Genomic DNA, 15,563 nt, shown 5'->3' on the forward strand with positions numbered 1-15,563 from the left:
AAACTCACATCCTGGGACCATCCCCCTGGGACAGTGGAGATTTCCCACCAAGCTCACTGATACAATGCATGACCCCTCTAAATATCATGCATGCACGTGCACACTGTACTATGCATCAGCTCCCATCCGGACAAATGCCACTCCGAACTATCTTTTATTTGTGTTTATCATTTTATTATCTGATTGCATCATGGGATTATTTTGATGCCTATAGGAAAGGAACTTTTCCTCAAGCTTATATAACAGTTTATAGCACAATGTGGAACAGGGAAGGCTCCGTAAATGGTGTCCATCATCCATCTAAACTAGCATTATATAACAATGCTCAATTGTCTGTCAAAAAAGAGGACAGGTGCGGCTATTTGCATAATTGGTTATCAGAAATGCAAATAATAAAACCCATACTTCCATAGCTAACACAGTGAAGCCGTCTCACTGAAGTTGTTAAGACAAAATAGGCAGTTTGCTACCAGCCATCCGGTTGCTTCAGTCACATACTGGTATAGCAGGGCCCAGCCACTTCCAGGGCCCTGCTAGTCTCCATCTCTACTCCAGTGCGTTACACACAGAACAACAGCAATCCCTTCTGTGTCCTCTTACACTGCTTTTAATAGATCAGTAAAATAGCTCTGCCAGGAAAGGCTGCCATTTAGAGAGAAGCGAGCATCTCATCTGATTTCATCGATCAGATGAGAGTGTTGATACTTCAGTTATTGGGGACCATGCTATGATTAGACATCGATATTCCCCTTTTTGTTACAACAATGATATAACTATAAAGTGGTTAGTGAACTTAATAAAGTAATATGCAACGTATATGCAAGTTATCAATGAAGAACTACATCTTGGAAATGTATGTGTCAATAATCACCTCGTACTCAACATGCATACTATGTTAATAAGGCTAATCAGTACATTTACTGAAAATAAATGTACACAGTAGGTGGACAGGACTTATTTTCGTACTGTTTGTGGAGTTACCGGCATATTTACCACACTGTATTGTGTTGCCACCAGGATTGATCCATTCTATCAGTTTGATTCATTCATAAAAATAATCAATGTATAGATGAGAGGATGTATTTTATTTAGTAAAATGTGTAAACCATTGAAGTCAATGGTTAACTAAACAAAAAAGGGTTATGGTTACAGTCTGATTACATTACATGTAGCCTTAAAATGTCTCCCCTCTCTGCGACTCAGCAGTAAAATGAAACATTTATCTGGAAAAACCTGCTGCCCTATTCTACCTTCAAAGGTAACCCAAGACTTGCACTGACAGCACAGTACTGACAGGTCAATGCAGAGCGTCAGCTGCAGCATATAGTCACCCCAGACCCAGACTGCAGGACAGTTTCCATACGGTGAGCAAGGCAGTAGGGGTTCGGTTCGGTGTTTCGTGTGTTGTCTCTATAAAATGTGTGCATACAAGAAGGAGAACGTAATACACCGACATATCAAACCCCAAAAAGCTGGCCTGATGTCATCAATAAAATCCTACTCTTTTTGCTTAGTGCAAGGTTATAACTATTAGGTACAGCCCTTACTCACAACAATGTGACCATGGTAGGCCGATTAACTTCAACTTCAGCTTCTTAAATAATAATAAATATATACTATAAATATTTATACACTTAAATACTAGTATTATTTATATACTTCAATAATACTAGTGTAACCATTGCACGATCAACTTAATCGATTCGACTACTATACTAACATGTACGATACATGGTAAATAACAAAAATACACTCCAATACCGAAACCAATACTGCAGCTTCCGCAGCATTGCTGCTCCATAAACTAGCTCCGGTACCTAGTAGCATTAGCATTAGCATTAGCATTAGCATAATACCCGTGAGAACCGAAACTAACGCGTGTTGTTCTGATTGACACTCACCGTGGGAGAAGTTGCCCTTCTCGTTTTTACAATAGCCACAGCGGTAGCCATCGTCCCCCCCGAAATACTCCACTATAGTGTACGAAAGACCCTCCGCCATCCTGGGAGACTGCTCAGGGTTTGACAGCTGCTGCTTGCTAGCCGGTGTCTGCGCTGAGAAGTACTGTTTTATGGGCGTGGCTTGAACTTGCGACTTCCGGTGGTCTATTTTTATACATTTATACAAGAAACGTGTCGATTTATTAACCAAATTAGTAGAAGTAAAATGGTATCAATAATGCTCGTATATACATATAAATACTTAAATACTGATTAAAAAAATACATGTAGGCCCTATTGTATATCAACCTTTTATGTTACAGGCACTCTGTACTCAACTCAACTCAACTCAACTCAACTCTACTCAAGGTGTCCATTTGTTTGAGTCAGTTCCCTATATGAACAACTTACTGCAGGATGCAATTCAAGTGCATCTAATAAAAACCAAGGTGTGATTTAGAGGAGGTCAACAACACCAGTCGCACAAGGGTAGCATTGTCCTGTCAGCTATTACTGAACCTCACTCCAGTCACATGTGTACCCACAAACACATGCATCACTCCGTCCAGAATCACCCAACTCTTTATCAGCGTGCCGGGCTCTGTGATGCACCGTACTTTAACACTTTCAAGCACAAAACTAACATAGTGACGATCCTCTCATCATCTGGTTCCACATATCATTGTCTTCAACCGAGTGCTCCTGTCATCGCTTGTTTTTCGTTCTCCTCAGAAGGACAAACAGGGCGTGTGGCTTGACTTGTTGTGGTTCTGTCCCAATTTGAATGACAATGGCACAGATACATGGGGCAGATTTGTGCTGACACGGTGACTTGCTTTATTCCAATGACAAAGCTCTGTGCCTTTTATTCAAACACATAAAAGGCAGTAGAGAGCGGGCACAGGCCGGTCCTACCCACCACTGGTGCCATGATGGGAAAGGTAAGCACGCCCTGTGGTGACCCACATACCTGCAGCAGCCTTTGAAAGAACCTGTCTCCCAGTAAACATTATAGTGCTACTACTTTTTAGCATGGCGTAATTAAGCTTTTATCCAAAGTGACAATATGCAAGCCTTTAAGCAGCAGGTAAGAGTTCAGGCACCTTGCTCAGGGATTCCTACAGGTGGGCCTTTGCAGATTGGGGGCCACTGCACCATCCTGGGCGGCAGTAGCTCAGGAGGTAGAGCAGGTTGACAGGTAACCGGAAGTTTGCTAGTTCGATCCCCAGCTCCTCCTAGCTGAGTGTCGAGGTGTCTCTGAGCAAGGCAACTCACCCTAACTTCTCCCGACGAGCTGGCTGTCACCTTGCATGGTTGACTCTGCCGTCGGTGTGTGAATGTGTGTATTAACCGCATTGTATTAAGTCGCTTTGGATAAAAGCGTCTGCAAAATCCCCTAAATGTAATCCTGCAACCTTTGTGTTATCCACACTAACGACCAGCAGCGTGTGGGGGACAGACTTTGTAATGGTGCAGGATCTCAGTGAAACAATGGTTCTGCTTCTCACCCGGCCGCCTTCAGGTCATCTTCTACGAGGGCAGGAACTTCGAGGGCCGTCACTATGAGTGCAACGTTGACTGCGCCGACATGCACTCGCACATCTCCCACTGCAACTCTATCCGCGTGGACACGGGCTGCTGGATGGCCTACGAGAAGCCCAACTACTCGGGCTACCAGTACATGCTGACCAAGGGCAAGTACACCGACCACCACCGCTGGTCCGGCTTCAACGACCTCATCCGTTCCTGTCGAATGATCCCCGCTGTGAGTAGAGCTACCCCCTTCAGTCAGGAGATAGGTGTAGATAAACAAAGATATTGACAGACGGGCTCTCTCTAATGTTTCTAAATCTGACCTGTGTGTGTGTGTGTGTGTGTGTGTGTGTGTGTGTGTGTGTGCGCAGTACAATGGCACCTACAAGCTCAAGATCTTCGAGAGGACTGACTTTGGGGGCAAGATGATGGAGTTGATCGACGACTGCCCAAACCTGCAGGACCGCTTCCACCTTCGGGACGTCTCCTCCTGCAACGTGGTGGAGGGCTACTGGATCCTCCACGAGCATCCCAACTATAGGGGCCGCCAGTACTTCCTTCGCCCCGGGGAGTACAACAAGCACGGCGACTGGGGCAGCATGAGCTCCACCATTGGCTCAGTGCGGCGCATCACAGAGGTGAAGCAGGCCTACTAGGGAGTTAGGTTAGGAGAGCAGTGACACTGGAAGGAGAATGCAGTGGGACATTTATATTATTTTCATCGCGCCACAGAGTCGGTATCAGGGAATAAATCACTCGACCTGTGGGAAAAGAAGAAAGAAAAACAATGGCTAGGCAAAGGTGTGTTCTTTGTGACTGGCAGCAGTTATGTGTGAGAATAAGAACGGAGCACATTTGGCAAAACGTGCTTCAATTACTTAAAAAAGACTTCTCGCATACTGTTTTATCTAATTAATATGCATATTCCAAGTATATTAACACAATTGGTAGTTACCTCAAGAAATTGCTTGTGAATAATCTAAATAAGCTTAATAATCTGCTTAAATGTTTTTTACTTTCTTTTCAAGGCATGACTATGAACATCGAGAAAGTACCTTTGTGTTCCTGTAAATGTAGCACTCTTAAGTGAACTCTTATGAAACCTGTACAAGTTTGTTAAAAAAAATGCAAAAACTCAGTTATCTTAAATTAAGTAAGTAATATAAGTAAGTAATATAACCTAGATTACTTCCGAAAACTAGGGCTATAAGCAGCATTATTCATGATTCTGATCAATAAACAGACAAAGTGAACTAACCAACTGTACAGTATTTATTCAAACAAAATGCACAAATAGGGTAACAGAAGCCAGGAGGATGACATACAAAAAGGCTCAGCAAATAGAAAATAATTTATAGAACCAAAACGACTTTGGTTTCTACCATCAGTAGAAATTAAACTTGAAACAGAAGACCTTATGATACCTCCTGTAGCACTCATGACCGAGCGATATGTACTGAGTTGGTTGGTATTTTTCAACCTAAGAAGGTGATTGTCACCCAAAGATATTGTCTTTTTATTGAAGATATTGTCATATTTAATCAGCATCTTTCTTTTCCCCATGATTTATTCCAGTTATATCATACATATAAAAAGCTTTTATTTTACAAAATTGAGTTGAAGATAACTAAAAAGTGTTTTTGCAAAACCAGCTGTCCCATATTTACCAGTTTGGAAATGGATCAGTAACAACTCTTCATGGGTACAGCTGAGCGGGTTATAACAACACTCACCGATGGCTTAACCAAACCAACATCTTGAAGTTTTGAGGATAGGACACATTTCTCAGGGCACGTGTGATTAAAAGCATGTGGCTTTGGGGGTCGGGGGGGGGGCTTAGCTCAGGATCCTTTGAGAGACAGGGATGTTCTCGTGGAGGTACTTCATGCTTCCTTGCTCCGAGAAGTCCGCCACCGTGTGGCCCTCACCTCGAAGCACCCACTTGGTGGTCAGGAGCCCCTCCAGCCCCACCGGGCCCCTGGCGTGGATCCGAGCTGTGCTGATTCCCACCTCGGCTCCTGCAATGCCCACACAGGACATCCCCGTCAGATGTTGTTTATTATTAATGAAATACAAACCAATCTGGGACGCAGTGGTCCGTCAGGCCGGGATCTCTGAAGAAATGGGGAGATTGAATCACCATAGAATGGAATTGGCAGCAGTAGCTCAGGAGGTAGAGCGGGTTGACTTGTTCTATCTCCGACTCCTCCTAGTTGTATGTCAGTGTCCCTGAGCAAGACTTCTCACCCTGACTGCTCCAGACGAGCTGGCTGTCGCCTTGCGTGGCTGACACCGCTGTCGGTGTGTGAATGTATGAATGGGTGAGTGTTGTATTGAATAATTGAACAATAATTGAAAAGTGCTGTGAGTGGCCACTGGTTAGAAAAGCACTATATAAATGCAGTCCATTCAATTGTAGTGGAAACGTTGGAGGTAACATGGGGTGCCTACCTAGGCCAAAGCGATATCCATCGGCGAAGCGCGTGCTGGCGTTCCAGAAGACGCAGGCGCTGTCCAGCTGTTGGAGGAACTGCTCGGCGGTCTCCTCTGTAGAACGAAACATTCAGAAACCGATGAAACTGTCATTTTGACGACAGGAGTACAAACAGCTGAAAAAAGGGTTTCCACAAAGGACAGCGTTGCAGACTGCGTACCATTCTCCGTGATGATGACGTCCGTGTGAGAGCTGCCGTACTTGTGGACGTGGTCCACGGCGTCCTGCATGCTGTCCACCACCTCGATGCAGCACTCCAGGTCCCCATACTCGGTGCGCAAGGACTTCACTTCCGACGGACTGAAGGTCAGGTAGGACGCGAACTTGGGCCCGGCGTGGATCTTGACCTGTAGGAACACAGTGGACACGAGGGCTGATACTAGAACCTTTATAGTGAGGAACAGCGCCACATGCGGAGCAATACTTATGTGTCCATTCATCGGAGCGGATAGATAGTCTTCATAGTCAATCTCCAGCAAACAGAAACTTGTCAGAACACAATGGTTCATGAACGGATTAAAAAGAAATGTCAACAGAAATGTATTTTAAATGTTAACTGTATTTTAAACTGACTCCATTAAAAAAAAAACAGGATGACCATTAGGGTTTGATAACAAAAGCTGAAAATCCATAAGAGCGCAAAATATCTAATCTCTGAACGAATTTCATGGGTCAATTATGGTTCAGATGCGTCGTTTTGGACACATGCAGACCTCAATTATGTACAACTATGTACATCTCATCCTACTACAAAACACCGACAACCCATCTATGCCAGGTTACGCATCACTTCACAGTAAACCTTCATCATTGTTGCTGGGTTCAATCTTACCTCTTCAGCTCTCAACATGTCAATGATCTGGTCGAACATCGGGGTCCTCAACAGGTCTCGGTGGATCAGGAGAGTCTCCATGGCATTGCAGGCAGACGGGTAGTCGCATTTGGAATCTTTCACTTTAAAACAACAGAAACATGTCACCAATTAAAATGAATAACATTACAAATAACATGTTACACAACCTCTCAACTCATGTTATCGTGTTCCAAAGCTTAATGTTTGAATCATCACGATACAATTGAGCGGTCACACACCAATGTTCTTCACCGCCAACCCCTGCTCATCTCACCAGACAGATAGCGTCCACCATTTATATTTAGCATTTAGCAGACACACACAATTATTATTTTATATTATACACGCATTCAACCATGCAAGGCGACAGCCAGCTCGTCGGGAGGAGTTAGGGATAGGTGTCTTGTTCAGGGACACCCCGACACTCAGGAGACGCGCAGTTAGGAGGAGCCGGGGATCTAACTAGTAACCTTTGGGTTCAAAGTCAACCAGCTGTGCCTCCTGAGCTAAGCTGACCCCCTCCACCGAGTCCTGCATCAATATAGTCACTCACCGATGTCGATGGCCTTGTCGATGCTGGCCTCAGAGTCGATGTAGACGTGGCAGATGCCCTCGCTGTGGCCCAGCACTGGGATCCCCTTGGCAGCATGCTGGATATTCCTGACCAGCTCCGACGAGCCCCGGGGGATGATCAGGTCGATCAGCTTGTTCAGCCGGCAGAGGTCCTCCACATCCTCACGCGTGCTCACCTGCAAGTCATCACAGACAGTGTAAACTCTACTGGTTAATAAATAGAAATAGTTAGCCTCCCCCTTCCCACCCCTCTTACGCACTTATTGTATGTTGTACATCCTTGCACTTAATAGTACTTAGCATCGTGTATCATCTTATCCTAGCTATCTTTGTTGTATACAGGGAATGGGTTAACCTAGTGATTGTTAGTGCTTGGCACCTGGTTCTAAAAAAGTTCGAGCATTGAGAGACAAAGACACATGGACGACGATGCACTAATTACAGAGTGTGATCTGTTCACATTTCCACTATTGGGTTCCTTGTTCTCCGAGTCTTACCAGTTGAATGGCGTCCTGGATGCCGTGAATGGACAGAGCTTCCTGGGTGAGCTGATGGAGGATCTTATTGGTGTGGGCCGCCTCTTTCCCTCCCTTCAGCAGCAAAGCGTTCCCACTGGCGATAGCCAGAGCAGACACCTGTGGTCAAAAACCAAACATCAGGGGTGGAATGTGACTCAACCGGTCGAGCGTCGAGGTGTCCCTGAGCAAGACGCCTCACCCTTACTGCTCCGTGACAAGCTGGCTGTCGCCTTGCATGGCTGACACCGCCATCGGTGTTTGAATGTGTGCATGAATGTGGCATGAATGTGTGAATGTGAGGCAATATCTTAAAGCACTTTGAGCGGTCACTGGTTAGAAAAGCGCTGTAAATAAATGCAGTTCATTTGACCATTTATCAGTGTAAGCGTCTATCAGTGTCTTTCAGATACAGCACAGAGCCGGGGGGGGGGGGGTTCACAGACCTGAGGGAGACAGTCGGGGCGGGACTCGAAGATGACCAGCAGCACCCCGATGGGGACGGTGACCTGCTCCAGCTCCAGGTTGTTGGCCACGCGGGTCCGCCGCAGCACCCGGCCCACGCTGTCCCGCGACGAGACCGCGATCTGCCGCAGGCCGATGGCCAGGCTGTTGAGCTTGGCGGTGGAGAGACTCAGCCGGTTCAGCAGCTGCAGAGAGAGGCTGCCTGCGGGAGTGGGGGGGGGGGAAAGAGACTCAGGGAACAGCTCAATCATGTGCAGCTCAGGGCGCCCCGGGTAGAGCGCGTACCATTAAGGCCCAGTCCTGAATGCAGCAACCCGGGTTTGATTCTTGCCCATGGTCCTTTGCTGCATGTCCTCCCCTCTATCTCCCATACCTCCCTGTCTATCTCAATTGTATCATAAAAAAGCATAAAATATAAATAATCATGTGCAGGTCCATCAGGCTGTAGGAAAGGAGCTAGCTAACCACTTCCCATCATTTAGAATCCTAAATAATATGTAGAGCAGCCAAGATTGGCAGATTTTTTATTGATATAGCTACACTGCACTGTACGTTTTCTATTGCAAATATGAAGACTCGCTCCAGTATTGATAGTGGATTGTCCTCAGCCTCACCTGAAGCTGACTGGCACAGACACAGACAAGCTGAATGACTTCATGTGGATAACCATAAAGTAAAGTCAATGTCATTTCTCCTAGGCAGCAGTACCTGAGGCCCGGGCCAGGTCCATATCTCTCTTGTTGGCACTGAGAATGTCCTCCTTCTTCTCTGTGAGCAGCTCAGCCAGACGAAAGATGATTTCTCCCCTCTGGAAGGGAATGAATAACCACCAAATCAAGCTGGGTCGATCACAGGTCACAGGTTCAAAGAGAACTCTAACTCTTAAATGCATTTAGATTATGGTTACATGATTTGATAATGTTGATAACCTATCCGACAGCGGTCAGGACTCTAGACTGATAAGTCATAAAGAATCATCACTACTGAACTCACACGTCCTTTAGCCTAGCTAGCTGTGGGGGACCCAGGACCACTCACCTCCTCAGGCAACAGGGAGGCCAGGACCCTGCCTCCGGTCCGGGCCATCTCCGCCTGCTGCTCCACGGTGGGGCCTGGAGCCGTCAGCAGAGACAGAGGCAGCAAACCACATGACCAAGTCGTCCATCTCGAGGACATTTGAAGAACCCAACTCAATACAATTGCACATTTGTGAACTTTTGCAGATATCCTGTTTCCCATAATATAGGGACATTTTTATAGGGAAATGTCGGGAGCAGTTAGGGTGAGGCGTCTTGCTCAGGGACACCTGAGCCAGCAGCCTTGCAGTTACAAGCCGCATTATTAACGCGCTAATTGTGACAGCCCTAAGTATTCTAGGATGTGTGCGTTTGACTCCTGACTGCCTGGGTGTGAAGACCTGCGTTCCAAACCCAACGACCAGCCTCTCGATCGCCCCGGGACGGGTCAGTCACTCACCCGCAGGTTTCACCTCGGAGAAGAAGGTGCCCACTTTCTTCCCGTCAACAATGTCCGTGATGACGTGGCCCGTCACTTTGGGGTGGGTGCCGTTGGCGATGACCACCGACGTGCCGCCTTGCAGAGCCCACAGGGCAGCTTTCACCTGGCGGGACAATCGGGTTAACACTGTATCCTAGAGTTCACCAAGACTCTGCCCCCCCCACCCCTCTTAGGCAGCTGTCATATGTTGTACGTCCTGGCACTTAAAAATAGTACTTAACATTGTGTAGCATCTTATCCTAGCTATCTTTGTTGTATACGAGAAATGGGTTAACCTAGCGATTGTTAGTGCTTGGCACTTGGTTCTATGAGCAACCGTACTTAATGTACGTCACTTTGGATAAAAGCATCCGCTAAATGCCCTGAATGTAAATGTATCCACTGGGATGATATGCATCAAGCACCCTGGATCATGGGGTAAAGGTTAGTCGCCACTACCAACCTTTGCCTCCATTCCGCCCATGCCGACCCTGGACTTTGAGCCGTAGGTGATGGACTGCTGGTCTCCCGGGTAGAAGATGTCGATGAGCTTCGCGTTATCCGTTCCCGGGGGGCTATCGTACAGCCCTGTGTGAAAAAGAGAGAGAGGAATTTTATTTACATTGACATTTTACATTTAGCAGATGCTTTTATCCAAAGTGACAAACAATTTACAAGTATATTTGTCAGAAGAAAGAGTACGAAACGAGTAAGAGTAAGAAACGATATATCGCTGTCGGTACAGTAAGGATGTTCATAGAACCAAGCGCCAAGCACTTACATTACTAGATTAACCCATTCCCCGTATACATTACATTATACTGATTTATTTTGTCTTCCATTCAGTATGGGGTCACATCAGTTCGGACACCTGTTGCAATGCTGAACCCGACTTAAAGTCTTGGCCAAATGCTTGTCAAGTGAGAGCAGAATGCATGAGTGTACCTTCAACATCAGACAGAGCGATCAAGAGGTCCGCTTTCATCTCCACAGCAAGCCGTGCAGCCAGGCTGTCGTTGTCCTTGATGCTTATGACCTGACGTAAACCCAAAGATCGGTTTCGACTAAATCATGACTTAAACATTACACATACACATTACACATCCAACATTACACATCATGCATTTTAGCCATGCAATTGAGAAAATATGACAGCAAAGAGTGCAGCAAACAAACAAGCGTCAGTAAGAAAGCAGATTATGCCACGCCTTTCATTCCCAGCATGCAGTACCCACATTTACCCCCTGCAGGTCACTGTTGGGCACCGGGGGCGGGATCACGGCGTCGTTGGTGTTGATGATGGGGACGATGTTCATCCTCAGCAGCTCGTGCAGCGTGCTGCTGAGGTTACGCCGCTTCTGCTCGTCGTGGAAGTCCAGGTTGGTCACCAGGATCTACCAGAAGAGGACCAGGAGAGACGTGAGGGACCGCAGCTACTAGGGAGAAAGCTTTGAATTATGAATGAATTCATTAATTAATTAATTTATAGTGGTTTGAGTAGGTACCTGTGCAGTGCAGGTACTGTACTGGGTGAACATGGCCTCATACAGAGCCATCAGGCCGCTCTGTCCAGCAGCAGCACAGGCACGCGCCTCCAAGACCGGGATGGCCTGGAACACAATAACATGTAGGGATGAATTATCCATCATTCACAAGATATGTTCATACAAAACGCACGCAAAAAAAGAAGAGTCGAGACCAGAAGAGAACGATACCAATGGTGGGTCTGGGTTCAGTGTCATACATCTAGAGTGAACCATGACTAAACACGTACGTGTGAGAACGCGGTCAAACAGCAGGGGACCGGAGACGTTCTGATGCCGACCCTGTGTGTGTGTGTCAGTGTGGTGCAGACCTTCACCATTTCCTTTAGCTGGTTGTGTCCGGTGTGCAGGGCCTGTCTGACGCTCTGGGACAGCAGGATCTCGTGACGCAGCCGCTGCTTGCCAAACGCCACGGCTCCGCTGGTGACGATCATCATTTCCCTGCCCTGGTTCTGCAGCACGGCGACCTGACGGGGACGCAGCAGAGAAACACTCCTTCAGAAACCAAGCCTCTGTTTCATTGGTTTCATTCACCACACAACCTCCTTCCCCTTCCTTCCTTCCAAAAAAAAGTGTATAAGTCTGATTATTATCTGATTGTTAAGTCTGTATTATTATTATTATTATTATTATTGGTCACAGATCCAATTCTTCCCATCGATCTGGTGTAGGCAGTATAGAGACCCACTCCCTCTTTCAGCGTTTCTTATAAAAAAAGATGGTTCTCATTCCTGAATATAAATCTCTTTCAGTATCTGCGTTAATATCAGCCATGTTTTCATCACCTGTTCCACGATGGACGCCAGTCTTCCCAGTGCCAGACCTCCCTCATCCCCACGCGTCACCACAGCGCTGCCCAGCTTCACCACGATGCGCCTGGCCTGCCTGAACTCACTCCTGTGGACCAGGGCCCTCCCATGGCTGTGAGGGACTGGAATTAACAGTAAAAACATAAACTTATGCCAGAAACATCAATGAAAAAAACATATATGAACTGTCAGTACAGAAAGAATGTTCATAGAAACAAGTGCCTGGCACTAACAATTGTAAGGTGAACCCATTCCCCTTATACAACTAAGATAACTAGGATAGGATGCTACACAATGCCAAGTACTTTTTTCTTGATGGAAGACTGCCTTCATGCTTACACTTGGTTTGAGAATATCCTCTGACAGTGGACTGCCAGCTCCTGGATGGCAGCCGGGAGCACAAGGCGAGCCTCGGAAACATGGAGACCTTCAAACTAAAAACAAACAAAAGGAAACATAAACACAGCGCTTGGGAAGTCCATTCATCAAGTTCATCCCCAAGTGAGGGACAAATGTTCTCTCCACAATAAAAGCCCATGGAGCACATATGCTTACGCATGTTATTCTCTTATTCTTGAACTCTAGGAAAGAGTATGGCCCCAAAAACGGACTTTTCATGCACAAGCTGTCAGATATCTAAGCTACACCGGTAGGCTAGTCGGTTAGCTTGAATACTCACATACTTTCTAAGCGAATCACTGTGTCTAAACAACAATGCGTTTGAAATATAAATATAAATAGTATCCCCCACCAGGCGATTTGAGATGGAAACCTCTCTTCTCGACGGTGACAGATCGGACCCTGGAGAAATCAGACACGTTGTTGGTGGACCGCTCTGCCACATACACAGGAGACAACGTGTTCCCTTTACGTACGAGCCATTCACCAACGGGCTTTACGCAGAGGCGCGGACGTAACGCAAGGTAAACGCGTAACGCGTTTTAGTAGTGTGTGTGTGTGTGTGTGTGTGTGTGTGTGTGTGTGTGTGTGTGTGTGTGTGTGTGTGTGTGTGTGTGTGTGTGTGTGTGTGTGTGTGTGTGTGTGTATGTGTGTGTGTGGTGAGGCGTGAAGTCAGCAAACAGTTATATATACATGATTTTTATATGTAGTTATAGTTCACAAATGACAAACTTATGAATCATAAAAATCATAAAAAATGTAATCATACGTTCAATATTTGGACTAATATGAGTCAAAATGAGTCCAAATATTGAATATTTATTCATAATGAAGGATTCAAGCAAGACCTTTGAGAGGAATTGTAGCCTCAAATAACCTTTGAGGCTACAATAAATTATGCCCAGCCTGAATGACCAATACAGGACATTTATCGGAGCTGTTCATGGAGGTCTGAGCTGATGGAGGTCTGAGCCGATGGAGGTCTGATGGAGGTCTGAGCTGATGGAAGTCTGATGGAGGTCTGATGGAGGTATGAGCTGATGGAGGTCTGAGCTGATGGAGGTCTGAGCTGCCCTCACAAAGGGATCTGCATCGATATGCACCACCAAGATCCATGATGCAGCCAATATACCAAACATCAGTGACCTACTGTTCACACTCTGAAACACTCAAATGCAATTTGTAATTGCTGCACATGATGATAAAGATGCATATATGTCATTTTCTTTTGGGATTTAAATGATAAGGTCGGTAAAAGTAAATTGTGTTTTCTGGCCGCCAGGGGGCAGTGTGATACCAGTGTCTGCCTTGATTTTTCCGGTCTTGTTTGAGGAAAGACTAGAAAGTCCACAAGAACAGCGGAAAGTTACATTGTGCTGTCAAACCCTCATCAAAAAAACAAACTGCAAGTGAAGGCAACAATCATCCTACACACGTCATTGTATGCCAAAACATCCCCATCTCTTCGATCCAAATTCCTCTTCATCAAGATACCAAAGTCGAAGCTCAAATATGAAGCAATTATTCATCGGGGCTCCCATCCTGCATGGCGGAACTCTACAGAGGAGTTGCGTCATGGCCCACCTCTGAATGCTGCTACCGGTGTGCATTGTGGTACCAGGATGTCCCTGTGCCCACATCACCTTCAAAGCGCTTCCTCAGGGTGACATCAACGGTGCTCCACTGTTTCTCTCTCTCATCAGATGTGGCGCCCACTGCCTCTCCTTCCCCAGCCCCACAAGCCATCATCCTGCTGTAATCTACGCAGGCCTAAATCCTTTATCATAAACATTTTACTACCTTTTTGACAGTGCTATTTTTACTGCAGCGGAAGCTTTTCTTTCGTGCTGTGCGGTTGTTCGCTTGATGATATAGCATCCTAATCAGATAATCTGATTAGCTTCAGCTGGACAAAAAAAACAAAAACAGCATCTATTTTTCAGTCCAGCCCAACTTAACGGTCGGCCGAGTGAGAGAACAGGAGGCACATGACAGCTCCACGTCCAACTGAACAAGGCGAAACAAAACACAAGCAGGTGGCCGAGCTGTCCTTCAGCGGAATCTGTGTGTGTGTGCGTGTTTGTGTGTGTGTGTGTGTGAGAGAGAGAGAGTGTGTTTGCTAGGACAGCAGCAATAGAAAGCAAAGGAGGAGTGTGATTAGAGGTCTCTCCCCAGGTGATGGGTTAACTGCAGGGATCACGTTTCATTGTCTACTGCTCGTTCTTGTTCCATGACAAATAAAGAATCTTCTCCAATCTTCGTCTTCTAGGTAGATAAACACACCGGAACAATGAGGAGGCTGCCACAAACAGGATACGTGGGATGGTAAACACAAGCTGTTTGTTGCATGTGGGATGTCTGTGCGTGTGCATGGTTCTGTGTGTGTGTCAATGTGATTGCGTGTGTCTGTGTCTGTGTCTGTGTGTGTGTGTGTGTGTCTGTATGCGTGTGTTTGTGTGTCAGTGTATGTATGTGTGTGCATGTGCTTTTGTGATAGACAGAGCAACGAACGACAGAATGTGATAGTCTAAGAGAGTGGGCACTACAGAGGAAGAGATTGAGGGGTAAATCTGTTCAGTGTGAGTATGGAAAACATCCTTTTCATGTGAAGGAACTTTGAACTCAATGCTTCAAAGGATGGGCATCAGATATCATACACACACACAAGACATTATGTTGCCTAAAAAAACATAGTTCCAATGTCGGGTGTGTGTGTGTGAGTCACAGTGTTTTGGGTGGACGTGTGTATGGTATTTTGTGTGTGCCTGGACCCTTTGTGTGTAGTCGCTTGTGTAAATGTTGCATTCCAAGGGGATTCCCATGCAGGTCCATTGAGTTAAAGACACATCTTTAGGTATCCCGTCATCAACAAAGGAAAAGATAGGGAGGCCACCCGTCTCTAACAACACAATTGTTTGCCCTGACCGACATACAGAAAGAA

General features: G+C 46.1%; 2 protein-coding genes and 1 pseudogene across 9 annotated transcripts in view; 1 reads left to right on the forward strand and 2 right to left on the reverse strand.

Annotated features, from left to right (window-relative positions):
- Nucleotides 1-2,039, reverse strand: part of ate1 (arginyltransferase 1) — a 57,386-nt gene extending 55,347 nt beyond the window's left edge. For all 4 annotated transcript variants that reach the window (XM_084470805.1, XM_084470804.1, XM_084470803.1 and 1 more), the window contains exon 1: nucleotides 1,902-2,039. In XM_084470805.1, coding sequence (XP_084326931.1) covers nucleotides 1,902-2,001 — 100 coding nt within the window. In that variant the 5' untranslated portion in view covers nucleotides 2,002-2,039. The remainder of the gene's footprint in view (nucleotides 1-1,901) is intronic.
- Nucleotides 2,040-3,006: 967 nt separating this feature from the next.
- LOC311350132 (gamma-crystallin S-1 pseudogene) lies at nucleotides 3,007-4,129 on the forward strand (annotated as a pseudogene). The gene is made up of 3 exons: nucleotides 3,007-3,027; nucleotides 3,463-3,705; nucleotides 3,845-4,129. The product of its transcript is annotated as a gamma-crystallin S-1 pseudogene (transcript).
- A 602-nt stretch (nucleotides 4,130-4,731) lies between these two features.
- On the reverse strand, nucleotides 4,732-13,106 carry aldh18a1 (aldehyde dehydrogenase 18 family, member A1). Of its 4 annotated transcripts, none has more exons than XM_084470978.1 (18): nucleotides 12,975-13,106; nucleotides 12,563-12,657; nucleotides 12,200-12,345; nucleotides 11,732-11,881; nucleotides 11,376-11,480; nucleotides 11,112-11,264; nucleotides 10,816-10,906; nucleotides 10,334-10,458; nucleotides 9,850-9,994; nucleotides 9,412-9,485; nucleotides 9,082-9,181; nucleotides 8,355-8,575; nucleotides 7,891-8,028; nucleotides 7,374-7,569; nucleotides 6,800-6,921; nucleotides 6,128-6,314; nucleotides 5,925-6,020; nucleotides 4,732-5,491 (listed from the first exon to the last, which is right to left on the reverse strand). In XM_084470978.1, exons 2-18 carry the CDS (start codon nucleotides 12,642-12,644, stop codon nucleotides 5,310-5,312), a joined length of 2,313 nt encoding a protein of 770 aa, XP_084327104.1. In that variant the 5' UTR covers nucleotides 12,645-12,657; nucleotides 12,975-13,106; the 3' UTR covers nucleotides 4,732-5,309. The 4 variants fall into 4 exon arrangements, with proteins under 4 accessions (XP_084327104.1, XP_084327102.1, XP_084327103.1 ...); XM_084470976.1 differs by having other exon boundaries at nucleotides 11,106-11,264; XM_084470977.1 differs by having other exon boundaries at nucleotides 11,726-11,881.
- Nucleotides 13,107-15,563: the final 2,457 nt, after the last annotated feature.

Source organism: Micromesistius poutassou, assembly GCF_964030765.1.
Source record: "Micromesistius poutassou genome assembly, chromosome: 7".
Taxonomy (NCBI): Eukaryota; Metazoa; Chordata; class Actinopteri; order Gadiformes; family Gadidae; genus Micromesistius; species Micromesistius poutassou.

Bases quoted from the DNA above. Each gene is read 5' to 3' on its own strand.
- aldh18a1 (XM_084470975.1), bottom strand. From the start codon at position 12,644: ATGTTTCCGAGGCTCGCCTTGTGCTCCCGGCTGCCATCCAGGAGCTGG. The intron at 11,481-11,725 runs GTCTGCACCACA...ATTGTGTTCCAG, and splicing joins AGCTAAAGGAAATGGTGAAG to GCCATCCCGGTCTTGGAGGC. The intron at 10,907-11,105 runs GTGGGTACTGCA...GGTTTACGTCAG, and splicing joins GTGACCTGCAGGGGGTAAAT to GTCATAAGCATCAAGGACAA.